Raw genomic sequence first — 26,075 nt, 5'->3', positions numbered from 1 at the left:
GTGTGTCCCCGCCGCGTGTATGCCCCGTTCCGTCCCACCGTGTGTTCCCCAACCCGAGGCGCAGCACCGGCAGCCGTTCTTTCCCGGTCCGAGCGCGGTCAGCCCCCGCCTTCTGAGCGCCTGGTCATGGAAGCCAGCGGTGAGGTGATCAAAGAGCCCCTTGTGTTTGGGGAGATGGGAAGCCGGGCGGCTCCTGCTCTGGAAAAGGGGATGGGGGGGGCACCTTGAGCAAGGCTGTGGCGAGGAAGGGTCAGGAAGCACACGCGGTCCTTGAGGTGGGTCAGGGGGCGCGGTTTGTACAGCGAGAAAACGGGGAACGACGTTCACGGCGCAGGAGCCACGCGTGCCAACGCCGAGCACTGCTGGGGAAACAACGGCCCGCTGCCCGTCCGCCCCCCGCTCCTTGGGGCCGCCGGCACCTCGACCCCAACCCCGACCTCCCCTCCGCCCTCACTCAAGATGGCGGCGGGGATAGGCGGTGCGGGGCGCGCGGCGGAAGTGACGCACTCGGGACGCGCCGGCGGCGCGGGGCGCGGGGCGCAGCTTGGCTACGGCGGGCGCTGTGCGGCGGCGGGGCGGCAGCGGCAGCCGCAGGTACCGTGAGCGCCGCGCTCGCCTTCCCCCTTCACCGCCACCCCCCTCCCGCTTCTCCACGGGGCTGCTGCACGCTCCGCTGCCCGGCGAGGGATCGACGGGTGCTCAGGGCCAGGCGGGGCCGGTCCGGGCCTGGAGGGCGGGGGCGGGGCCGGGCTCGCTCCGTACCTCCCCGCCGGGGCCCGGCGGCGGGGAAAGCGGGGAAGGGCTCCCTCGGGGGGGGGGGGGGGGGGGGGGGAGAGAAAATGGCGGCCCCCAACCCCCTTCCTCGCGGGGCTGCCCCCCGTCCCGGGGGCGATCGGCGGCCGTTGGTGCCGTTGGCGGGCCGGCAGCTGTGGGACTGCGGCGGGCAGCGCCTTCCTCGTGTGAGGGCGGGCGGGCGGGGGGGGTCGTGGCGGGGGCGGCTGGGCGCTGCTGGGGCCGGTCTTGGGGCGGGTGGGAGGCCCAGACAGCGCGGAGAAGCCGGGGAGGCGGGGTGGGGGGGGGGTCGCTTGATGCCGCCGAAAAGGGCTGTGGGTGTGAGGGGGGAGATCCTGAAAGGGGGCTCGTGGGGGGGCGGGTCGGGGCCTTCTCCGGGGCGTCTCTTGCCTCTAGACTCATGTTCCCTCGACAGAAAGGTTGCCCAGCATCAGTAGTGGAGATGCGAGCAAGGCACGGCTAGGCGGTTACAAGATGGACCTGTGCATAGGTGTTGTCCTAAGTGCGGGTTCTGGCCTGCCTGGGATCTAGACTTCTTGCTAAACAGCTGGGCTGTCCAGGAGTTAGTTGACTTTATTTCTTCTAAGGTCATGTTTCGGTTTCTAATTTACCCCTGTCTCTGGGCTGTAAAACCCGGATGCTGTGTTTGATATCTTCGGTGAGGGTAAAGGTGATCGTGTCTTATGGTCACGGGGAAGAAAAAGCATGCCTTTTCAGGTGCAGTGCAAATATTAATGTAATTCTGAGCTCTCGTACCTTAAAAAAAAAAAAAAAAAAGGCTGAATAGGCTTTCTTCAAATTTTGAGGTGGTCTACCTCGCCTAAAAATGACCTTGAGTATTTCTGGGCAATAGGTGTCTAGTTAGGAAAACTATAAATTAATGGAAGAATATTTGATATCAAGGCGTAACATTTAAATTCTCCCCTTGTGTCATTTATCTCCATAACACAGCAGCAGAGGTATAGTTTTAAAAAAATATTAAGAAATCATGCATACATTTCACTCATGTACCTGAAATTGGCTTTCACGTATTTCTTTTTTTCTCATAAAGTGCATGTCATTGTTTGAAATCTGTTGGTGCTTTATTTTATGGATGTGAATGGAAGAGGGTTTCCTAGCTCTGATTTGACCAGTGATGCTTTTCCCATAGAAGAAAAAATATTTTTGGAAGCCCGAGCCTTAAAATTGCCAGGAAGAGACTTAGAAGCAATGTGTCAGTAAGCTTGTTGATTAGTAGTTAGGAGAATTAAATTCTAAAAAAATCAGTGCTTTTCCAGCTAAAGCAAAGCTTGGAGTAGAATGAGCATTAACAGCTTGAGTTGTTTATGCAGGAGGGTTCAGTTAGACAGAGGCCTGCTCATGTGAGTCAGGTTACCTGCCGGCGAATTCAGCAGAAGCACACTGCAAAGTTTCTGTAGTGTGCCTGAAAAAGGTTATTTTTATGGATTGTGTGTGTGCGTGCGTGTGAATGTTCTTATATGTATTGGTATGTGGGTGTCTCTTATCTAACTCGGGAGCTGATAGGTTTGCTCTTGGGTTTGTGTGTAGGTAGTATTCTCAGGATACTACTTTTTCTCTTTTCAGGCTTTGATTAGTATTTTAGACTCATAATACACGTTTCTCCGGAGCTGATGTTTTCCTAACCTTTCAGCTTGGCTTAAAAAGCTACTTTGTTGGAATGTTTTAAAGGGTTAAAAACCCTCTAGGATTTGAAGCTAATTTAAATTAATCGAAGGAAATACTTCTGGCCTCACCAAAGAAATAACTGGAATCATGGATCAGAACAACAGCTTGCCACCCTACGCTCAAGGCTTAGCCTCCCCTCAGGTAAAAACAAATGATTTGATACGCAACTACGATCTGCATTTCTTTGTGAAAGTGTTTTCCGTTTCTTGCATGTAACTTCAGGATTTTGTTTGCAGATCTGAAAAATTCTCCTGGGTATTGAATAATACTAGTATAAAGCAGAATTTTAAAACCACCAGTTTGTATATCCAGAGGTATAAGAAACATGCAGATATATGGGTTTCCTTCAAGTTGAAACATGACTGACAAGTTGGAAATATTAATTTAATTTTGGTGGTTGCCCTTTAACATACATAATGGACGGTCGCTGCGCTATGAATGCATTTGGTACGATGGGCACAGTCTTTGTTCAAACAATTGCAAATTAAGTTGTGGGTCAAAGTTGAGACATGCTTGCAAGGTAGCGTGAGAAGCATGTCACCATCACTGGCTGGAGATGAACAATGCTAGAACTGACATCTCTAAAGTAATACTTTATTCTATAGATGAACTGCATTTCCAAGGGCTTTCTGTTTTTAGCGAGTTACTACTATATGCCTCAGGTTTGGTATGATCAATTTATGTTGATTTATTTTTAGACTCCTCCTGAAAACTTTTAAAACCAAAATGGAGTCAACAGGATTTGTGGTTTCTGTTTCATGCTTTTTTCTGTAGGGTGCAATGACTCCAGGAATTCCAATTTTTAGCCCAATGATGCCATATGGCACAGGACTGACACCACAGCCTGTCCAGAGCACCAACAGTCTGTCCATCCTAGAGGAACAACAGCGGCAGCAGCAGCAGCAACAAGCAGCGCAGCAATCTACATCACAGCAAGCGACACAGGGAACATCTGGTCAAACTCCCCAGCTCTTCCACTCACAGACTCTTACCACAGCCCCTTTACCGGGAACCACGCCTCTGTACCCCTCTCCAATGACTCCGATGACTCCAATAACTCCTGCAACACCGGCGTCCGAGAGCTCTGGGATAGTGCCGCAGCTACAGTGAGTGTCCCATGTGTTAGTGCAGCATGTCCTTTCTCAGATAGCCCTTTAAAGACTTAGGACCAAAGCCACACAAGGAATTGGGTACTGCATTTTGGTGGGAAGGGAGGTCCTGAGAATTTATGGGTCTCCTCTAGCAATATGAGTCATTTTTGCTTTTATTTTTAGCTTAGCTTCGTTACTAAACCACTTAGTAATATAAACAGTTTCTTAGTGATTTGTCAACCATACATCTTTCAGGCATACCGGTGGAGGATGTTATGTATGTCTTTATTTAGCACCATTGTAACTTCTAACTCTATGCACTTCGGGAGTTCATCATGCTTTCGCTATAAAGTAGTCTGGGTTGATAATCTGGTCTTTCAAAATACGTATACGTGGAAACATATTCTCATTTGTAATTTGCTGGATACTTGTGTCCTGTTCACAGAAAAGCAAACAGCTCCGCTTCACTGTGCGTAGAGCTTTGTTAGTGAGATATTAAAGCAGAATATGGGAACTATCACAGCTGAAAGGGAATTAATAGGGTAGAGAGGAAAAAACTAGTTGCTAGTCTAGGAGCTAGAGCTAAGTTGTACTAAATATTCCATGTTCCAGGCTACAGCTGAGTTTGTAATAAGGGAAGAAAACCTAGAACTAGTTCTAGGTTTAGGTATGAAAGTATTTTCACTGAACTTTAGTTTTACAGAGACTTTTACAGCAATTTACAGAAGGCCCAAAGAGAAATGGTTGATAATGTGAATTTTGCACTGAAAGAATGTTCCTTGTATTTCTTTCTTTCCCCATTGAGGACCTTCAGATTTCAGGGTTTTCCCAGAAAACAAGTTTCCAAGGAAATTTTGCACCTAGGAACTTCTCTTAAACTTTCTAGAGACCTGCTATCCTATCGCCTTGCAGTGGGTTTGCCTCCTGAGTCATTCCCACTTAGTCCTGCATCTCTTCTTCCTCCTTGAAGGGCATATCAAGGAAAATTTCAGGTGGTACTATTACTACCTCATTTTCTCCTGTTTCCAGCAGCTTCCCTGATCATGGTGGGGGCTCTCAGCATCAAGAATTTTTCCTGCCAAACTGAAATAAAGATTCTTCTCATGAGACACTTTTCATAATAGCTGGCAGATAAGGAGGAATCGGCAATCATGCCTTAGGAGCTACTGCCCTACAAAAGGAGGTTCCTGAGCCAAAACACTGCTCAGTGCTCATGTCGGTAGGAAAGATGTCATTCAAACTCCCTTGGAGAAACGAATTAAAGTAAAATAAAATATAAAAAAAAATTAATCAAGCTTGGTTAAAAAATGAGGAAGACACATGAATTCTTTATTGTCTTTTTAATGTATTTCTCTGAACTGTCTTCAGGAATATTGTGTCCACGGTGAATCTTGGCTGCAAACTTGACCTAAAAACTATTGCACTTCGTGCCCGAAATGCTGAATATAATCCCAAGGTAAGAGAAATGTATCAGAGTTCATCCTATAACTGATCTGTCAAAGGCACAGGCTGTGGGTGTAGTTTGCTGTAGTAGATTGAACAACATTCCTGCTATAGATGCAGTTTTATACTATAGTTAAAGAAGAAATCTGTAATAAACCTAAAACATTCTGTCAAATTAGTAAAAAGCATTTTTATACTGATGTAGCTGTGTTTTACACCAGCTTGTAATTTGGTAGATTTAGAAAGAACACAGCACATTTAGGAAGAACCTAACGAACAGTGTAATACACTGGCCAAGTTTTTTGTTGTAGAGCTGGCCTCTGCTGCTATTCATGTGGGCATGTTTGTTCGTAGTGCTCAGAAAGTTCCTTTTTCATATTACTGTGAAATGTCTGATGATGAGGTCTTGTCCCCTATCTCCCAACAAGGAGAAAGGAAGGAACAGTTCAATTCCTGGGCTCCTGCCAGAGCCACAGTTGTTCTGTATACACTGTGGCTTCCTCAACCTGGCTGTTCCCTTGGAATTCTTGTGGTCGCAGTGGAGTCACTCATTTTTTACAGTCTCGCTTCCCCTCTGAGCTCTGTTCCTTTATGTTGTCCCCCAGTATTCCTGCCATCTCCTTGCTCCTGGTGGCTAGGTTTGGTGGAACAGCAAAGTGAAAATGATTTTTTTTTGCATGTTAACTTCTAAGTTGCCTGCTGCTTCTAAATAGCAGTCTGTTAAACTGCGGGATTTTTGTTTAGCTCGGGAAACTTGGAACAACAGCAGAGGACCCGGAGCAAGTTGAATCAAGAAAATGTGATGTTGCTTCATTTTTCTTTCGGGTGGCTCCTCTTAGAAATGTTATCTTTGCAACCACAGTAGTTGGACACAATTTCTAATAAAAGTTTAGATGTTGTGTAGTTGAATTGACTTGCCTTGGGAAGGCTTCAGTTTTCCTGGGATGTGGTTTTTTTGTTGTTTTAGTATTTGGGATTTTGCTGCAGTTTACCTGAACTCTGCTCTCAAAGATTAAAGCAAGCATGCAGACATATGTGATAAATAACTGTTACTGTAAGTTTATATCAGTGATGCTGTTACATAATTGCATGTGAGTAAGATATTGGTGCAGCAAAAATCTGAGCATGCCATGGCAACTTTTAAGGTAGGGGTAGGTGGCTGTGTAAAACTTGTAGGCTAGAATAATCAATATGAAATGCTGTTTTCCACAGCAGAGAGAAAGAAGGGTTACATAACACACTCCTGACTTTTAGTCAGTACATTCATCTATCAAAGAAAGATGTTGCTTGGCTGTATTATTTAAGCCATATTTTGACAAACGTGCTGTTGGGTAACCCACGCTACCGCCTCGGTTATGTCAGCAGAACGGTTTATGGGACTGCATGGGGAGCTGGTCCAAGTTAAATACAACAGGCAAACAGAGGTTTGTGTGTGTGTGCCCACATCAGTTTCCAGAATCTCTTGCTTCAAAGAGTGTAAGAATATTTGGAAACGCAGGCAGAGATGTTACAGTACTTAGAATAAAAAGCTAGAGCTAACCGGACTGCTGTGTTCTACTGCAGTAGTTGAGGCGACTGCTGTTTACACAGAACTTTGATCTCCAGCTTTCTGTTTGCTGGTATTCCAACACTGTTCAGTTTTTTAAGATGCAGAAACAAAACCAATCATAACATATTTGCAGATAGATAGTCTTCCATCTTGCTTAAAACAAATTTCAAGACGTGTGGAGGAAATTTTTTATTTATTTTTAAGATTGTCTCTATTGCTGTGTTGCAAATGTTAGCATTATTTATACGTTGTATATACAGTAATGAGATGAGCTTAGTAAAATAGGAATGCAATGGTAAATATCCTTCTGCCTGACTGTACCTCACAGTGTGTGTTTGAAGCTACTTACAATTCAAGCATTTCAAGTAAATTTTGAGTGATCCATTAAGTATGTTTGAACTTAGTATTTCTTTGCAATACAGTGTAACTTGCTACTTAGATTATGCAGATTTGGTTTTAATGTAACTATTACAGCAATGTATCACTAATGGTCTCAACATTCACATTTCAGCGTTTTGCTGCTGTTATTATGAGAATAAGAGAGCCACGTACTACTGCACTTATATTCAGCTCTGGAAAAATGGTGTGCACAGGAGCGAAAAGGTATGTTTAGGCATTACAAGCAAACTAATTCAGGCTGTCTTTTCTCTTGCACCATGATGTTTTAGAAGTGTGATTATTTGTATACAGTATCTGTATATATACAACAAAGTTGTACAGGTACAACTAAGCTTGCTTCCCAGTTATTTCAAATAGACTTAATAGATGTTTCTACACAAAATGTCCTTTCATGACTGAAAGGACTTCCCTATGAAAGGGGAAATGGTAGTTCTGTTTCTGAAGCTCTTTCATAGCTGATAAATCAGTCTGATAAACTGGTTTGCGGAGGTTATTATATTCACTTTTTTGGCTTTGCAGTTATCTTTTTTTTTTTTTTTCTAATAATTTAAAAATTTCAATGACCATGCACTGGAACTGCTTAAACTGTAGGGGTGGTGGCAGAGGAAGAGCGATTTTATATTTGAATAGTTTCATTCATCACAGGCCAAGAGCTCCAAGTCTCTGGTCCCCGTAGTCTGATCTGTTCTTAACATGATCATTGAAGCATAAGAATTGAAAACTAAACATCAGCTTAACTCCAGTGAGCAGGAGAGAAATTCTGCTCTGAAGAAGTCTGTCAGGAATCCAGAAGGAATAAGCTAATGAGCCGAGATGAATGAATAGAGCTGTACAGGAAACGCTTTCTCTGCCTGGTGACGCTTGAAGTTCAAGTTGTCTTACTCTGTGTCAGGAGCAACCAGATTCTCAGCTGTTTACAAAGCTGAAGGAAACCAAGTTCTGCAACAGCGTGTAAAGCCGTGCAGTTGTGTTAAACCCAGGTTTGAATGCCTGGGCTGAATCAAGCAGAGAATTTTGGCAGTTTACAGATTTTTATAGAAATACACATTTTCTAGCAGTAGTAGTTAGAAGTTGTTCTACACTGAAAACTTAAGTAACAGTTTTCACGTCCCATTAGAGGGACTCGGGTCAATATTTTAAGAGCGTGAAATATGTGGATTTATAATTCACTAGTTTCTGCCTCACGAACAGTGGGTACAACATTAATGGTGTTCAGGATCCTAATGCCAAAATTAGCATGCAAACCAGTGCTAGTTGTTAATTTTGGATGTAAAAATTTTGCATGTGACCTTCCCCTCCCCTCAACACAGACATTTTTTGCCCAGTTACATATTTGTGGTTTAATGCTATTTGCTTCAAGTAATACTTAACGGAGGAAATAATATGAGTATCCTTTTCTCACTTCAGTGAGGAGCAATCCAGACTGGCAGCAAGGAAGTATGCAAGAGTTGTTCAGAAACTGGGTTTTCCAGCAAAATTTTTGGATTTTAAAATTCAGAATATGGTGGGCAGCTGTGATGTGAAATTTCCCATCAGATTAGAAGGACTGGTACTCACACACCAGCAGTTCAGCAGGTAAAAAAAGGCTTGCTTATGTTTCATTCTTGCTGCATATAGACTAGCTTAGAGAGTGACATCCCTTTAGATTATTCCCTTGCACCAGAGGGAAAACCTGCATCTTTATTCCCATCGCTGTGCTGCCTCGGGTGTAACTGAGGTTGCCCAATATGAACCCATCAGAATGATCTTCCCTGCTACTCTCTCCAAGTTTCAGCAAAGCCTACATCTGCTCTGCCCATTCCTGCAGTCCTGCAGATGAAAGCCTGGAATGTGTGTCTGCAACCACGTTTAAACACTGTCACTCTCTTCTCTTACAGCTACGAGCCAGAATTGTTTCCTGGCTTAATCTACAGAATGATCAAGCCAAGAATTGTTCTGCTTATTTTTGTTTCTGGAAAAGTGGTTTTAACTGGTAAGTGAAGACAGTATCTTACTCCAACAGGTTAGATTTAGACTGCGTTACAGAGAACACACAATGATAGCAGAGGTACGTAAGCTGCTAGGTACTTTCCTTTGGAGGTGACAGTACTGAGAAAGAAGAGGTAGTACAGTATTCTGTGGATGAAAATGCACAAAGCACACCAAAGGTTTGGCTAAATCCGTGCAAGCAATGATCATGAATCCTAATCAAGTATGCAGGTGCCCAGAAAGCTGTAAGAGCGCAGGTAGTGTTTGTGTGTGACTGAGCTAACTGTTCTTTTGACAGCTTGGCTGAAGGCTGCTGCCGTTCTCCTTTTATACAGCAGCCGAAGAAGGGGAGATACCCAAGCTGTATGACCTCCTCAACCTTAGGCACTCCACCTACGCCCTTCCTTTTCCCCTCGTGCTGAGTCTTCACTATGGAGGAAAAAACCCACAAGACTCACAGACAAAAGAGCAAGCATGTCCCTGCAGTATGGCAAGCGGCAGGCCTCTGCAGCTGTCTCCGTTGCCAGACCTTGCTCCCTGAGATGTTCACACTCTCAAAAAAAGCCCCACCAGTTAGGATTTTCTGCAGAAATGTCCTATGGGGCTGTGCTTTGTAGTTGGGTCTCCTGCAGAAATCGTGTAGGGAAAAAATCCTATTTGCAAGTATAGCATAAGCATGAAGATGCTAATAGAAGTTTTACCAGTTAGCAAAGTAAACGGTAAGAAGGCTGGCAATGTATGCTCTATATGAAATGTGTATTAAAAAAAAAAAAAAAAAGAGGTCGTAAAAATAGGGATTTATGGATATGCATAGGTTTTGTATAGAGTCACATTCAAATAAACATTCTAAAAGCTAAAATTAAGTATTTGGCAAAAGGTACAAACTAATTTAATTCCCTCTCTTTTTCTAGGTGCTAAAGTACGAGCAGAAATCTATGAAGCATTTGAAAACATCTATCCTATTTTAAAGGGATTCAGAAAGACAACGTAACAGTTTCTACGTCTTTCAGAGAAATCAGGGGTGTATTTTAAAACGTATTGCGTATGGCACAGCAGTAACAAGAGATGGACTTCCAGTGAAACTACAACACCAGGACTTGGACTATTTCCCAGTTAGTGCCTACTTCCCTGATGCTCAAGGGGAACTGTATTCTTGATTATGTCTACTGAGTTACTGTGAGTTGCTTTACTGGGCTGTTCCTGGAGCAGTCCCTCCAAGTTTTATTTATATTCTAGCTTTTAAATAGTTTTAATGCCAGTTCTAATAGAAAATCCGTAAGTTGGTTTAAAAAACAAATGCAACTGTGTCACTCAGTGTATAAACCACTTAAATTGCCATGTATATATGTTTTAACTTCCTTCCATAAGACCATGATTTTTATAATTTTCAGAACTTAAGCTTTTAAATTTTTTCAATTTTAAATTTCTTTGGTGCCAGACACATTCCCTCTTTCCAGTATTAAGCAAGACAGAATAAATTTATTAATGAAAATGGCTCACTGTACATATATATATAATATATACCTTCCTTCTCTTTCCTCCTTAAGCTCCACATGTACAATAAACCCTGTTTATACAATTACGGGAACTGTCTTAATGAATTTTAAGATTACCCAGCTGGTAGAGGAAAATACATTGAGAACTTGTTTTTAATTTAATCTGGACTTTTTCAATAGCACATGCACTACTGTAAGTGACTTGTCATTTTGAGAGAATCTTAACAACGCTCTGGCTTGCTTACCAGCAGTCATATCCTTGGCAACGTCTAGCTTGAATATTTCTAGTATGTTAAAGCAAAAGAGATGACTGGTTCAAGAAGTTTGTGTTCAAGTATGTGTTGCCTTATGTTCAACAGATGGGATTTATGCAAGTCTTAAATAGCTACACTTGATTGAATTGGAACAAAGATCCCTGCTTAGCTTCTAGAATTTCTTTAAATTACTACTTTTGTATTTTACCAACTATGACAGTCTCACTATATTAGTGTTCCTGTAAAATGTCAAAGCCCTTCCGACTAGAGTCAGTATGTACATAATCTTCTCTCTGAACTGTGCTTGAAGCTTAATGGGCTGAGAACTAAAAATAAATTTTTTTTTTCTCCAGTAAGTTTCCAGTAATAGTAACCTCCTTTCTATGACTTGCACGTTCTTTCAAACAGCTTTTTTTTATCTAAAACTAACCCAAATGTAACCATGGTCTCTTTATTTACCAAGTTGGTGTTTCATTCCAGACAAAATGTAGCTTTGGCTGGCTTTGCTACTGCTCCGTTTGCAAATCCTGAGTGACCTTAATCCTTAGTCTTCTCTACTCCCCCTATAGTGGCGTACACCAGTGTTTCTCCAGGTGTTTTAATAATTGGTTTCATGGATCTTATCAGAAAACTGCTGTTCAATAATGGAGCTTTGCCAGGGTTAAGTTCAAGATACCCAAACACTGCATCGCCTTCAGTGCCACACCCCTCTGGGCTGTAAGCTAGTGAACAGTCCCGAACGCTCTTGAACGTAACTGTATGACCATCCATGCTTTTGCAGGATCCTGAACTATTACCGACTTACTTACTTACCTGCAAAACTTGGAGCCGTAATTATCTGTGGGATGGTTTTCAGTAAAATCAGTCAAGCTGTACTACGCTGACTTAAGATACTGTTTGCTGTTCTGTGACACGTATCAAGGCTTAAAACTACCCTTTTAGAAATTAAGTTCTGCGATGACAAAACAGTTTATACGTAAAGCATTCATTCCCTGCCTGCTCATTTTAGTATTTCCAACATCTAAATTAATAAAAAGCCCAACAGCAGGCCTAGGGCTTTCATAAAAATCACCTTCAGAATCACTGGTAAGCAGACATGAAGGGTTTAAGCAGGATAAGGGAATATGTAGCTGAAGTAAATTCTATACTGAGACACCAAAAAAAAAAAAAAAAAAGCCTTATCTTTTCTGCAAATGTAGCTATAGCCAAGCAACTACCACAGTAAATTCGGCATTATGGTTTCACTTCTCTCTTGCCTCAGCTATATGGCAATCAAATAGTAGAAGAATCCCTGCAGAGGGCACGCACTTATTTTTAAACTTCACCAAAGATGGCAGACTTCAGGTACAATTCAGCTTGAAAATCTGCTGCTACAGGCAGTAAGTAACAAGACAAACATGTTCTGGTATGGCTGGCTTTGTTTAAACTGCTTCTGCACCAGATAGCCTCATGCAGAAATAGTTTAACTAACTAACTCAGTTAATAGTTTTAAGTCAGATAAAATGCACAAAAATTAAGTGTTTTATCTTGAATACCCACTCACTCAATCAGAACATGTAACAACTGCCAAGTTAGATTCAGTATACCTTTTGAGAAAGAGAAGCAGATTTAAATTCCACAGTGAAAGACTAGGTAGCTTTGTCTTAGCTATGGGTTCTGGACACCTCCCAAGCATAAGCACTCAAGTGATCACACAGTAGTCTGCTTTTCTCTGGGAATTTATGTTAATTTTTCAGTAGCACAAAGAAAATCCTGACAGACAACAATCTAAGTTCTTGACGTTCAGCCACCAACAAAAGATACTTTCACCAATCCAAAAATACTTCATTTTTATTTAAACATTCAGAATTGAGATTTGAAGTGAAATTCACTGAACAAATGCATCTGGCTTCATTACCAGGTTGAAATAAAAGCCCCTGTGGAGCACAAGAGAGGGCCTGTCAAGGTCTGCTTTTAGTAGTTCTGCAACTGTTACAAGACGCACAGTTACCAGGGTCTTTAGTTCAATTACCTGTTTGCACAGTGCAGAGATGCACTGAAACAAGGCAAGTATTCTGTTTAGATGACTCAACTTAGTAACTTGATGGAAGTTAAATAGAGCCTGCAGAGAAGTCTTGTTTCCATATGAACTCTTCCAGGTATTCATTTCCCTCACCGCAGTTGTCAGCGCACGTGTACACCACCAGTGTTCCCCAGTCAATGCTCTCTCCAAGGCTGTCAACTTGGAGGTGGTTCAGGAGCTGTGGCATAATCTTCAAGGAAAAACAAAAGATTTCAGGTTTAGAGGCAGGCCATGGCTCTCTGCCCTCTCCCTGCGTCTCTTCCAAAAGGGTCCTGCCTTCATTTACGTTCCCTTACACCAAAATCCCAATCAAAGCTACCAAGTAACACAGCAGCTCAAATAAAATAAATTTGGAATTTCCAAAGCAGTGTAGTAGATGCACAGGGAATCAAAGGCATGGCCCTACTTATCTATAGATGTTTTATTTGACTAAGCATTGCCTGATTTTTATAAGCCTCCTTCCATGTGAAATTTACCTTTGTAACTATGTTTTGCCTTTGCATGACATTAAGTGTATTCACCATACATGTGCTTCGAGCATTCAAACTTCTACAGCTGAATACTTCCAGCCAGATGTATTTCCAGTTGACATTGTGAAGGCTTTTTTTTTAAATATACCAGACTCCTATTACTTACGAGATGGTTCCATATTCACAAGTGCACCGTTTTATGGAGGGTGCAAATTATCAGATGGGAACCTACCCTCTATACGTGGAAGTCTTAACAGGAAAAAGCAGTTATGATAGTAAATAAGGGCTCTGTACAATTTAGCATAGTTAGTTTGTAGCAACTTCAACTACCTTGCTTTAATTAACAAGCCAATACCTATACAATTAGATCCTGTTAAGTCTAAACTACGTTACCTATATTACCTTTAAATGAATTTACATACCTGGAATTCAAAAATCCTTTTGGCACCACATGAACAATTTGGGATATCTTTTTCATCAGGAATATTTTCCCTTGATACCCAGATTGGGCCTTCTCCTCCTCTGCAGTATCTAATAATCTGAAATAGAGCAGAAGTTCTCAAAACCATCTTTTCACCTTGGTATAAAATGGGTATTTACTGACATAGACAAAGCTGTAAGATGTTGCAGAAAAAGGTCAGTTCCTTTAAGTAATACCCATGGCAAAATCTATCATTTAGAATAATGCATTTGCAACTAAGACAGGTTCTTTATGTAAGTTTCCTTAACTATTTGAATCATGCAAGTATTCATAACAGTATTTTTTCAATGATCCAGGGATAAACTGCAATGATTTGTATTTCTCTAATTAAGGGACCCAGAAATGTTCAGTCATGTATTTTATAGTCTTGAAATGGAGGAAGAGCAGATTCATAATCAGCACATAGTACAGTATACAGAAAAGTCAGGAATGCAACCCAGCTCCGTTTGCAGTTCTGCATCTAAATGCAAGGGGACTGTCCTAACATCCAAGGAGGTATTTTCAGACATGCATATCCTTTGTTGTTCTGTTACTATCTAAACATTTATACAGCAAATCAGGCATTATCAACAAGAGGACACTTAAGCAGATCAGTTAGAGGGAGGTGATGCACCTACCCCAAGCAAAGGAGGGAACAGACTTAAAATCTCCTACTTCCTGGGTGTGCACCTTAACCCCTCAGCTACCAGGTAAAACATGGAGAGAATTTCTTCGTCCTCCACCACTTTTATGGATTTAGGCCAATGTTTCCTCTAAATGGAACGAGGAACCATGATTTTGTTTGACAAGGTGGCTTTCTTCAGCCTCTTGTGTTAGCAAGAAATAGCATGGGAGGATAGTTCCATTCTATTTTAAATAGTTGAAATTTTAAAGCCATCACTAATTTCTTCAACCTTAAAAAAAGCTAAACCAGCCCTTCCGTGCAGCTGCTGACAGTGACAGAGCTCTTCTCTGCAGTTTTGGTTCTGCTGAGAAGGAAAGCCAACAGGGCTAAAGGCTGAGGAAGAGTGCAATGGTTCACCACCCCCTCTGGTTAGAACCACTTCCCAGGATGGCAGGTCCTCCCCCCACGACGCTGGCTTCAGCACCCCTGTGCCTTCTCATCCTGACCAGTTTCTGTTTGAGATAAATGAGCAGGTGCTAAATTCTTAGTTCAGCGTGAATCAAGTTCTGCATGTAAGGAAGATTAGGGTATATTGGTCAAGGTGTGTGGAGGACGAGGAGGCATCCCCATCGCCATTTCTAACCGTAGGTACAAAAGGCAGTGAAACATTCTGCAGGTGCAGCAGGATGCTGTGTCAGAACCTGTAAGTTCTAAGGCTGCCTCATGTTCTGACCTGCTCTGGTTCAGCAGCTACTCGTTCTTTAAACATTTGGAAGACCTTGTCTTCTTCAGTCTCATGTTTTGCCATTGCTTCCAATGTCTCTTCATCTAAGGACTGAAACGCTTCACCTAAGCAAGAAAAAAAACCCAAACCCCAAAGGTTACGGGCTAATGCAAGACAGCCAAAAGTTAAAAACAATACTGCACCTGTAAGTGCATTTTGCTCTCAAGAATCATTCCTGCCGTAAATCACTCTGAGACTTTTTTTTTGTGACCTATTAAGATTCAGTCACACACGGATCCATTTACTAGTTTTACTTGCATTTTAAACATAGATGTCAGTACTGGAATGCTGGAAAGGGAAGGAGTTAATCTACCAAAGTTTATGGCTCCCAGCTGGTATTGCTTGACTGCTCAACCTTCACAATGTGACACCTGGAAAAGGCCACCCGTGCTGTGCGTGTGCCAGACTTCAGTTTCTAGCACTGAAGAGCGTGTCTCTTACACTCCAACATTCACATCAACGTGGGGCACCAAGCAGTCTCGAGACAGCTTTAGACCCCAGGGACAGCTGGGAACCCAGCAGCCTTCCCCTGTACCACCACAAACTCTCCATCCTGGGCAGGTGCAAAGCCAGTGCGGTGAGCTGCAAACACATCATGAATTTTAGGGGTGCGGGGGGGAAGAGGCCTGCACTTCAACTGCTTCATTCAAGGTCAGTTCAAATAGCCTCAGAACAGTTTTCTTCTAGCACAGACAAGGAGATTTTCTTGAGTATCTTCCATAAATTAAGACAAATTGAACCAAATCAAGCCAAGACCATCTAACTCAAATCTCCCGATTCCAACAGCATCCAGCAGCAGGGGCTCAGGGCCCTGTTTTTCTCACTGGAGTTGTTCCTTCCCTGCGGGAAGCATATGGGGACACGGTGTAACTCCCAGCTACCTGCAGCTTCACTGCAGCAACAGCCACTTCAACAGCTCCTGGAGTTGGGGCTTAGTAAGTCTCTCTCCTCTAAAAGCAGCTTAAATTACGGGATGTCTACAAAAAACGTGCATCACAAATGACTGTAGATTTAGCCTTTTATCACCCGTAGTTTACAATGAACTTAAAAATCACAATATTTTATATTTTAAAAGAAGTGATACAGGCTTCTTTAGGAAGAATTAGACAGCATCTTATTTCTTACCTGCACTGCCTGTAGCTCCGAGTTCCCCTTGTTCTTTCGGGTCCTTTGATGTATCTACAGCTCCTTGTTCATCACCGGGATCTACACTGCTGTCAGCAGGAAATTCTGGTTCCTCAGGTTCTATCAAAATTTCATATTCTGGAAAAAGGAATTCGTTATGTTCTGGAATTGCATCCGCCGAATCATCTACAAAACAGAAAACAGATACCATTTCACAACGTCATCTCGTATTTTATGTCCTTCTCCCCAAAAGCTACACAGCAAACTACATAGCGAAAATACAGCACAAACACTGCATGAGCGAGAACAATTTACATTGCTGCTAGGCCTGATTTAAAGGTAAAAAAGATTTTATATTAAGGACAGTAGAAAACTACAATAGGTGACATGTTGCTCTGAATCTCTGAAAATCCAAGAGACACGGAAGACAGACTAAACAGTGTTTGCAGCTGCATTTTAAAAACCAAAACCTGTGGCTCGACAGCTCTAGCTTCTCTCTAGCTAGCATAGGCGCACAAGTCAAGCGTGCAACAGGCACCCTGAGGCCGTACCATTTTTCTTACTTTTCCATTGCTTATTGTGAGTTGGCAAAGTTTCCACAAATGCATCAAGTATACCTTCTGTAATGACAGTATTAACTACGTGCTAGTACATGTTTCAGGTCCCCCTTGTTTAAATTAAATGTTTCAAATGTCTGACCCATAACTTGATTTGCACAATTCAACTTCTTGTGTTCTGCTTATTTCCGCTTCCTACAAAATTTTCAGAACTAGCATCCCACAAGGTACAACGTGAGATACGTCACACACGCCAAGTTTCATTGCCCCATTATTAACGTGATACTTCTGAAGATTAAAAAAATACTTTAAATACTCTGTACTTGTCCCTTTAACAACCAGCAAACAAGTGTATGAGTGAGATGAGAGAGCAGGAGAGGGGATGGTTTAAGAAAAGGGTCTCTAAAATAGCACACTCATGGAAACTACTCTCTTCACCCACTGATTGTCACACTATCCTGGAAAGGTGTCACCTTTGTCTGTTCCTTAACAACTCATGAATAAGCCATCTTAAAAGGGAAAAAATTGGTCTACGTCCTTTCAGCTTTTCATGACATAAGGCATGCAGAAAGAGGTCTTTGAAAAGGGACCAAAGGCACGCCTTACATTTATTAGCCTTCCAGGAACAACACAGATCCCACGTTCTTATGTCACATCAAGTAAACGGCTGAGAATCTGAAAGAACAACCAACCGATCGTTTCCTCACACGTCGTACAACAACGCAGAAGACACGACCTCCTTTCTTCTCTCCTCTGCAGGCCCTTACCCCATGAACGAGCAAGCTGGGCACGCCGAAAGGACCGCCCGGCTTCGCAACCGCAACCCTTCTCGGCGAGCACCGCGCCACCGCCGCAGCTCACAAACGACGGAGCCCAACGGCAAACTCGCAGCGGGCGTCCGTCCGTCCCCCCCCCCCCCCACCTCCGCCCCCGAAGAGACCCACCTCCGGCGGCGTGCTTCCCGCAGGACCGCCGGTGCCCTCGCCGCCAGTCCAGCGCCTGGTGCTGGGGGCCGCAGTAGGCAGCGCGGCGGCAGCTCCCGCAGACGCGGGGCCCCAGGCAGCCGCAGACGCGGCAGAGAGCGGCACCGCTGCGGAGCCGGAGCGGAGGAGCAGCGGCGGCGAGGCCCGGGGGCGGCTCCTCGGGGGGCGGCTCGGCGGGGTAGGTGTCGTTCCGCCGCGGCAGCTGGTTCCGGAACGCTGCGGGAGAGAAGCGGCCGTCGGCGGGGCGGCCCTCGCCCCACCACCCCCCCACACACACACTCCCCCCCACACACACTCCCCTCACAGCCTCCTCGCTCGCTCGCTCGCCGCCCCCCCGCCCCCGCCTCGCCTCACCGCAGAGCGGCCCCCGCGGGCCCGGCAGGCGGTAGCAGGCGGCGCCGCGGCAGGCGAAGACGAAGAGGGTGCGGTGGAAGGCGTCGGGGCGGTCGGGCAGCGGCGCGTAGAGTTGGAGGAGGAAGGCGCAGGGCTGCTGACAACGGCCGCAGCGAAGGGCGGCGGGGCCCGGCAACCCGGCCTCGCCCAACCACGCCGGCCGACCCCCGACCTTGCTGGGGAAGCAGGCGCTGCGCAACCGCCAGGCACCGCCCGGCCCCGCCGCCGCCGCCGCGAAGCCCAGCTCCACGCCGGCCGCCATGTTGTCGCCGGAAGGGCGGGGCTTCGCCTCGCGGCGGAAGCGGCCGCCCCCCGCCGCTTTCCGCCGCGTGCCTGCGCTTCGGTTTCCTCACAGGGCAAAGGCGGGAAGGGCGGACGGCGCAGTCAGGGGAGGGAGGGGCGGGGGGAAGATAACAAACACGTTGAAGACGCTGCTTTAATTCAGTTTTTAAATAGAACATTCGTAAAGTAATTAATGCCAAGTTGCCTTAAAATAAAAAAAATGAAGCACGATTAGCGTTTGTGGCCATTGCGCAAGATTTGATTCGTGCTCTTCGTTCGTAAGGGCCTTATCTTACATTTAGCCAGCCAGCAATGTATTTTTCTAAACATTAACTTTAATAGCAAGTCTTCTAATTCCCTGTTACATTTTCACATCCATGAAATATTTGAAACCAATCACATTCCTTGTTACAAGTCTAGAAAAACATATTTAAGTAGCCGTTACTGTGCGCATCTCTTTAAATATTTATCAAAAAAAAAACAAAACCAAACCCGATGCTTAATCTGTTATAAAAAACAATACACAGTGAGGATACAAATACAGCTCTAACCCTCGGCGGCAGCAGTTTGTAAGCGGTGAGGGAGAACACGTCTCCCTCCGCCTCCCGGGCCGGTGGGGAAGGCTGGGCGGTGGTCGGCGTTCTCAGCAGGCGCTTACATCCAGTCACAGCATCACGAACCGCTTAGAGCCGTGCGGCTACAGGTTTCTGTACAGGTATCCTGGCGTCTGACGCAAAAAAACAAACCAACCAGTAAACACTTATCATCAAAATGCTGCAAATACCACTCCATTAAACTACTTCTTGTTTTATTTTCCCTGGTCATTGGGTTGCACGCTATTTCAAATAAAGTAGGGAGATTCAAAGCTGCAGTTAATGACACCAGAGAAAGTATTGTGAAAAAAAAAAAAAAACAAAACAAACCAACTAGGATTTTTATACAGATAAATCTAAGGAACTACTAGGGAAAAACCACTACATCTAATGATCTAATGTACGTGTATTGTCCAAAGTAATTTATAACTTGAGAAGCTCTCTTCAAATTAATTGGAGAACGCTTACCAAACATGTCCAGGATTTTATTAACAGCCTCTTGATTTACACTGTAAGTGAATCCATTGGACCTACGGTTGAAAGAAAAAACACCTGTCTCTTGAATGAATATTTCTTATTCCAGTCATTGCTATACAAATAATCTGAATTAAACATTTTCATAACTACTTCATATTTTTCATCCTACCAGCATACATATTAATTTTAAGGACATGGCAGACTTCTAAGCAGATTGTACTCAAGGACAGTTATGGTTTCTTTATCCTTCCCCTTGTTCACAGTCCCCATGTTTCTCTCTTCCCTTGATTTTTATTAGGGACAACTGCAGGAAAAGAACATTTGTATGTTTTCAATCGTATAATTTTCATTATGATCTCGCTGAAACTGAACCAGATCTTCAGCTGATGTCAAATTCTGTTGCACTCAATTGATTTTTTTTTCCTTTTACTTGAAAGGGGAATTTAGCTATAGACATCTATTTACCACTGTGAGAGGGCAGGGGACGTAACAACACTACTTTGTGCACTTTTCAAGAGCACTACAAACCTTAACCAATTCATTTCCCGAACAGGGCATAAGAAAATAGCTCAGGGTTATCAGCTGCCAACTACGTTCTGTGAAACACTCAAGGGAATGTAGGGACTTGTATCAGGGACTTCCATGGTTATACTTTTAAATACAGTAAGAAGCACCACAACACAAATTAATTTGGTAACAGGAAATGCATGTCACTGTATTTTTGTATAACAATAGCTGGTTTTTAATCTTAGGCCTATAAACTATGAACTGTGTTAAAAGACTTTAATGACTAAGCTTTCAGTTAAATTGCTTTGAGACGTCAGTGCTGAACCCCCCCCCCAAAATCAGCAGTATCCCCGATTATTGCTTACATTGCCTGATGAGGTTCATTCTAACCCACAGAGTAACCCTTCTATTAAAAATAAGCAGGACTGTTCTCTTTGCTTATCAAAGCCTTGGGAGAAACTTTGAAAACCAAAAGGTAAAGGGAGGCAGAAGCAGCCTGCTAGTGAGTTAATGAATTTTGTTGCTGGGTCCCACAGGAGTGTTTCCACTGTGACAGGGTGCCATTCTGCTCCTACAACGTGTACAGAAAGGAACTACCTGGGTCTTCACTGCAACTCGGGTAAATCCAATCTACCTTCAGCTGACTGGTGTTCGGGCAGTCGGGGTTCTGCTGTTCTGCTTCATACTAATAGCTCAATCATTAAGAATTGCCAGCAAGACCACACGCTGACTTCAATACACCAAAAAGCCAATGTTACTTACATTTTTTTTTTCTTCACTGCACCTAGTTGCACAAGAGCTGCTAAGGCATTTTTCTGCATGTCAGAAGACAGTGCTTCGTAACACTGCGTGTTCCCTACAGAGAAAGCAGAAACACAATTAAAAGTTTTATCGCTGTCTATTAACAGCTACACTTGTAAAACCTTGTTGCGTAATGGCTGTACACACCCTTCTCAAGAAGTTGAAAAACAAAGTTGCGGACTCCAGGTATCAACTGCTTCTCGGTAAAGGCTTCTTTTGTTTCCTTTGAGAGGTATCTAAAAATTAACTAACATTTTAAAAAAAATTAGCACTTCTTTCCTTTTGATTGTCAGCTTGTTATGAATTACAAACAGACGTGTCCTCATACGTCATTAATCCTGTTCCACTTTGAAAACTGTAGGAGAGGAACTCAAAAGGTATCATTACATAGAGCTTCTGAAATTTTTATTACTGTTTCACAAGCAGGAGAATCCCGATATTAAAATAAGGTTCAGTATTACTATAATAGCTACCTTAGACATTAATTTAACATTCCTGTTCTCACAAACAAAAACAGTATAATTTTTTTAAAGCAATACCTGTTTTACAGATGGTAAAAACTGGGCAAATCAGTGCAGTTCAGCCCAAGTCATACACCAAATCATTAAGAGACTCCACTAGGTTCAAATGCCTACAGTCCCACCAATCTTACACTGACATAGCTGAGATTTTTAGCCTCCTGTTTTTTGTATACATTGCTTATTACAAGAATGAAAGTGTTTAGTCTTATTAAAACCTTGGAAACCCAAAAGAATTTAAAGAGATATGGATGCAATTAATGACTCCCAAAAAAGCTATCAGATATGACATGCAAACTCATTTCTGCACTTGGCAGGACAGCCTACACAAAATGAATTAAGCAAGACCAATGAACCTGGTAAGCAGCACACTCCCTGTTAAGCTTATAAACCCACAACGGGCCACCACATTACAAGGTAGTTACTGCTTTAGTCAATTGGAAAAGTCTGAGCCAAAAGCTAAAAATCAGGATCCTGGGGAGAAGGTGGTTTTTAAGATATTTATTACTGCTATTTCTCAACTCTTGCACGCTCCAGCCACAAAAACAGTCACTATTTATACTGCAGAAGTATCACAGCTCTCCTAGTTTCCCTATAAAACACAGGAGAAAAAAGATAATTTTCTGAAGAACAACATACCTGATAACCTTCCACAAAAGGTCTGAACATAGCTGACAAGAAAGATACTATAACACTTCCTTTGTCGGTAGGGTAGATTTCCTGTTGACTTGTTTGAATGGCATCACATTTTGTGAGTAGAAAACATCCTTCCTCAAAATCCTGGGAGAGAGAAGCATAACCGAAATTTTAAGATCTACAGTAAGCGCAGCTACCTTTCCCCACAAAATCAACAACAAAAACCACACAACAGGACACCACTTCCATTTCTGAACTCAGTTCTCAAGAGACTGGAACCAAAATTTTCCTATGTCCCAGAAATACCTTTATAAAAAGGCAGTGGGAACATGTTCTTAAACACAGCAGCATCTTGATCCACAACAGGCCTAGGAGCAAAGAAAGTGGCTCTGGTAACAGCCAGCCTGAGCTCCCTCAGGATTTTGTCAGAATAGGGTCAGGTTGCCTGGTTTAGGTTTTTTTCCGTGGGTTTATTTATTTATTTATTTTTAAAAGTCAGGGTTTGCCTTTATCTCATGCCCACTGTCTGCAATAAATGATAACACAGTTCACTGACCTGCCCTCTACAAAAGAGACAACACAATGGCCAAAAGTTACACATTATGGAAATTCAATGACAAAAACCATTTTACTGCCAATACTAGCATAAGGCGAGGGACACACACCACACACACATACACACACACACACACAGAACGTGAGGGGATGGGACACAGACATGACAGACACGTGGACGACTAGAGGGTTGGGTTGCTAAGAGATCCCTTAACATTATAGCAACTATTTCATTTGACTCCAGTAAAGTCAGTCATAAGACAGTCACCTTCCTGTTCCCTGCTTGGTTTTGGTACTTAAAAAAAAAATCTACAAGAGGCAACAATTGCTAACAATGAAAACTAAACATAACACTGCTAATCAGCCTTTAAAAAAAGGCCCAATTCTCCTCTATATAAAAATCTACGAGATTTTAATATGGTTCCAAGTCTTGAATATTCTTATGAAAATTATGCTTATCTCTTTTTTTTAACACAGGAAAGATCACAAATATCACCATGAGATATTTGGCCTTAGCATTGATAAAAATCACAGTTAATCAGTTTTAAATCCAAATAAAAACTACACGTGGACTTACCAGTTTATATTTGGTACGACGCTGAACCAGTTTTTTTACTAATAAACTTGTGCTCGCCTGCATTTCAAGCTGGCTGGACTAGAGCCAGCTCCAACCCAGCAGGATGTGTACAAACTGACACAGCAAGTCCCGCAGAGAGCAGAGTGCTGCCTGCAGTTTTCACAGCTTGCGTGTGTCCAGCTGTGTTAGGAGAGCACGCAGACATACTGAGCCCTGTAAGAAGGTGGTATGCAGGAACAATACTGGCTTTGTCTGAGTAATGTTTGTATGGGGCGGGGGGAAGGAGGGGAAGCTCTTTTCAAGCAAATAGCATGCGGCTAAAGCTTCCATAAGACTCTAAGAGGGACACTGTTACGCCATTAGGAAAGTTCTCCCTTCAAAAACCTTCACAGGCTGCATCGCCTCAACTCTGCAGAAGATTTTGGCTGCAGAAATTTACATCAGGCTTCACTATAAGCACTTTCCTCATAGTGCTCGTGATGTACTATATGAATCTACAGGAGATAAATGCCAGTAATAAAAAGCTGAAAGGGCTCAACCATGAACCATCAAAATATAAAAAAAAAGTTTACTAATGCACAGGAACGTCGAAACCTTCAGAGTTCGAGGTATAAGAGGAACACTAGCCATTGTGTAAACACTACAGAGTAGATACCACCACGCTGTGCAGTCAAGGAGAGGTAGGTACAGAGGCGTACTTTAACAGATGAGGTGCTGGGTGTTGGCACAGTTCTCTGGTAGCCCTGCCATCACAGACCACACACATGGAGCTACACAAAACAACTGATCACAGCTGCACTAGAAGGAGTATAATCAACCAGAGGACAATAGGTACTTAAATTTAGAATTGCATACTCTATTTGTCAAAGATAACAAGGGCATACAATGGTTGGTCATTATTTGGTATAATACCTATAGTTTAACTTTCTGAAAGAGCAGCAGTGCCCCTCTGCTACACAGTCTGCAAGAGCTTTTAGGAAAAAATTATCCTGGTGTACCCTCAATGAGAATTCCCATTTTGTTTCTGTACTGACAGAACATACCCACTCTGTGATAGACTTCAATTAAATCTACATTAACACTTTTTTCTTCACAGCCTAAGGTCTCTTTCATAACTGTAGAGCAAGAGGACAGTATTTACAGTTCATTTAAAAGACTGCTTTACATATATTGTTATATTTGTGCTGGAAGACTGGTAGCTTTATGCAGAAAAGCCAAACTTCTGCTACAGTTCATTTTAATAGTTCAGACTTGGGCAATTTCAGGATTTTTAGTTTTTTACTGGAAGGGGGCTGGGGGGAAAGATTGCATATGCAACCTTGTGGATTCAGACAATGTTTTGCAACTAACCAAATGACCCCCTTTTAAGTTCTTCCTCCCACTTACAGATCAAGTCGATATCACTGTAGGTGTTTATCACAAAGCACTTGTTTGGCAGAGCCCTGAAATCAGATGCTATTTTAGTTGGCTGCATTACTGACTATCAGTATTTTTGTATAAGGATGTTTTTACCTTCAATGAAATGCCAGGAAAGAAGATGAACTCATCAGAAAAAACATCTCTCAAGAAGCTGAAGCAGCTATAGACTTCCTCTGAAACAACATATTGTAAAGTACTGTTGTTTAAAAACATAATTTAAAACATGCAAGTGAAAAGCCATTTACTCCTTATTTTAGAGAGAGTACCTACTTCAAATAAAATTTGGACTTGACATTAAAAGCATACGTACATATACAGCAGCAACCACAACAGAACGGCAAGTACTCAAAGCACTTGATTCAATTGTTACCAAAAGGAAAGAGCAGAGGGTTGTAGCTTCTCAGAACATGCATTAAATACCACATAATTAGATGCTGAACAAAACTAAGGTTATGTATGCTGAAAAGTTTCTTTAAGAGCCAAGTATTGGAGAATGCTAAAATACTTCAGAAACAGTAGTGGGAAGAGAAGAAAGACTGAAAACTGGCTGCACCGTATGCAAGTGAGCTGTGCGTAATTTGTGACCTAAAATGCTGGTCTGCTAAACGCCAACAAAATAAGACACTTAGGAACCAGGATCAGCTCATCTTAACCTTGCCCTCTCAGCAGAATATACCTACTTTCAAAAGTATCAAAGGGTACACAAACAAAAAAAGGCAAGCAAAATACCCCGGTCCCTTCCCAACACATCCACCTTATGCCATGGGAACTTATCCAGTCTAACAGTCTCAGACAGCTCCCACTAGCAGTCACAGGAACCTTGTGCTCCTCTCACAGCTGACAGCACAAGGAGCAAAGCAAGTGGACTCTCAGAGCTACCCAAACGTACCTTTTCTGAAGCTGCGCGTCATCTGCAAGGCAACTGCCACCAAAGATGGACGCACAAACACGTTCAGCAGCTGGTTTCTGTAGGTGGCACACATGAGGATGGCCAGAGCACGCTTAAAGACGATTTCCCCTACAGCTCCATCTTCCACTCCTTTGTCATTCAGGACCACGTGGCCATCGACAAGGCGAGCAATGTTGGCATGCAGGGTGAGGCCAGATAGGACTGCTTTTCTGGCACACAGGTTATCTGTCAGGAAAACACAATGCTTAGGAAGATGCAAAAGGGAACATAACTCTATTGAAACAGCCTAAAATGCACCAGTATTTCATTAAGTTTTATCACTGAAGACCAATTATTACCCCAAACACTCAGTTAGAGAGATGTTCTAAAATAATCCATACCAGGAATGGGCAGCCTAGGCATAGTATGAGACGGAGAGAACAAATTTCAGACATTTCTGTAATTAAAGCACTTTAAATTCTTCCACTTGCTAACAATGACAAATACTTCCTTTGTCTCTGGAAGAAGTGTTCTGAGCCTTCAGATAAAAGAGGATAGATCTGTTTGACAGATATATTCATCAGGAAGGAAATGGAGACCATACTTCTGCTTAGGCATTTCTGACACTACACGTTTTAGATCAGATGCATGTCTTCATAATGGTTTTCCTCAACTGTCATATAC

The 26,075-nt window shown here is 43.0% G+C and overlaps 3 protein-coding genes across 7 annotated transcripts in view; 1 reads left to right on the top strand and 2 right to left on the bottom strand.

The window, feature by feature from the left end:
- Positions 1–33: 33 nt before the first annotated feature.
- LOC115350406 (TATA-box binding protein) lies at positions 34–11,034 on the top strand. 5 transcript variants are annotated; one of them, XM_030036033.2, is made up of 8 exons: positions 34–144; positions 2,377–2,619; positions 3,253–3,584; positions 4,938–5,025; positions 7,073–7,164; positions 8,368–8,535; positions 8,838–8,932; positions 9,840–11,034. In XM_030036033.2, exons 2-8 carry the CDS (start codon positions 2,566–2,568, stop codon positions 9,917–9,919), a joined length of 909 nt encoding a protein of 302 aa, XP_029891893.1. In that variant the 5' UTR covers positions 34–144; positions 2,377–2,565; the 3' UTR covers positions 9,920–11,034. The 5 variants fall into 5 exon arrangements, with proteins under 5 accessions (XP_029891893.1, XP_029891895.1, XP_029891891.1 ...); XM_030036035.2 differs by having other exon boundaries at positions 39–139; XM_030036031.2 differs by lacking the exon at positions 34–144 and adding an exon at positions 514–594.
- A 1,456-nt stretch (positions 11,035–12,490) lies between these two features.
- PDCD2 (programmed cell death 2) lies at positions 12,491–18,432 on the bottom strand. The gene is made up of 6 exons (XM_030036030.2): positions 18,099–18,432; positions 17,706–17,960; positions 16,205–16,390; positions 15,029–15,144; positions 13,633–13,749; positions 12,491–12,930 (listed from the first exon to the last, which is right to left on the bottom strand). The coding sequence occupies exons 1-6, from the start codon at positions 18,397–18,399 to the stop codon at positions 12,769–12,771; spliced, it is 1,137 nt and encodes a 378-aa protein (XP_029891890.1). The 5' UTR covers positions 18,400–18,432; the 3' UTR covers positions 12,491–12,768.
- A 127-nt stretch (positions 18,433–18,559) lies between these two features.
- The window catches only part of GNPAT (glyceronephosphate O-acyltransferase), a 22,240-nt gene continuing 14,724 nt past the window's right edge, over positions 18,560–26,075 (bottom strand). The window contains 7 exon segments of the mRNA XM_030036029.1: positions 18,560–19,146; positions 19,481–19,542; positions 20,759–20,852; positions 20,945–21,044; positions 21,955–22,095; positions 24,596–24,675; positions 25,392–25,637. Of these exon segments, the coding sequence (XP_029891889.1) occupies positions 19,103–19,146; positions 19,481–19,542; positions 20,759–20,852; positions 20,945–21,044; positions 21,955–22,095; positions 24,596–24,675; positions 25,392–25,637 (767 nt within the window). The 3' untranslated portion in view covers positions 18,560–19,102.

Source organism: Aquila chrysaetos, chromosome 13, assembly GCF_900496995.4.
Source record: "Aquila chrysaetos chrysaetos chromosome 13, bAquChr1.4, whole genome shotgun sequence".
NCBI classification, from domain to species: Eukaryota; Metazoa; Chordata; class Aves; order Accipitriformes; family Accipitridae; genus Aquila; species Aquila chrysaetos.
The sequence above is the reverse complement of the archived record's forward strand: the minus strand, read 5'-3'. Positions and strand labels throughout refer to the sequence as shown.

What these genes read in the sequence shown, in the direction of transcription:
- LOC115350406 (XM_030036033.2), top strand. Translation starts at nt 2,566, where the DNA reads ATGGATCAGAACAACAGCTTGCCACCCTACGCTCAAGGCTTAGCCTCC. An exon ending in GGGATAGTGCCGCAGCTACA is followed by an intron (nt 3,585 to 4,937) that starts GTGAGTGTCCCA and finishes AACTGTCTTCAG; the next exon opens with GAATATTGTGTCCACGGTGA. An exon ending in GTGTGCACAGGAGCGAAAAG is followed by an intron (nt 7,165 to 8,367) that starts GTATGTTTAGGC and finishes TTCTCACTTCAG; the next exon opens with TGAGGAGCAATCCAGACTGG.
- PDCD2 (XM_030036030.2), bottom strand. Translation starts at nt 18,399, where the DNA reads ATGGCGGCCGGCGTGGAGCTGGGCTTCGCGGCGGCGGCGGCGGGGCCG. An exon ending in CCCGCGGGGGCCGCTCTGCG is followed by an intron (nt 17,961 to 18,098) that starts GTGAGGCGAGGC and finishes TCTCTCCCGCAG; the next exon opens with CGTTCCGGAACCAGCTGCCG. An exon ending in TAGCTGCTGAACCAGAGCAG is followed by an intron (nt 13,750 to 15,028) that starts GTCAGAACATGA and finishes GCTCTATTTCAG; the next exon opens with ATTATTAGATACTGCAGAGG.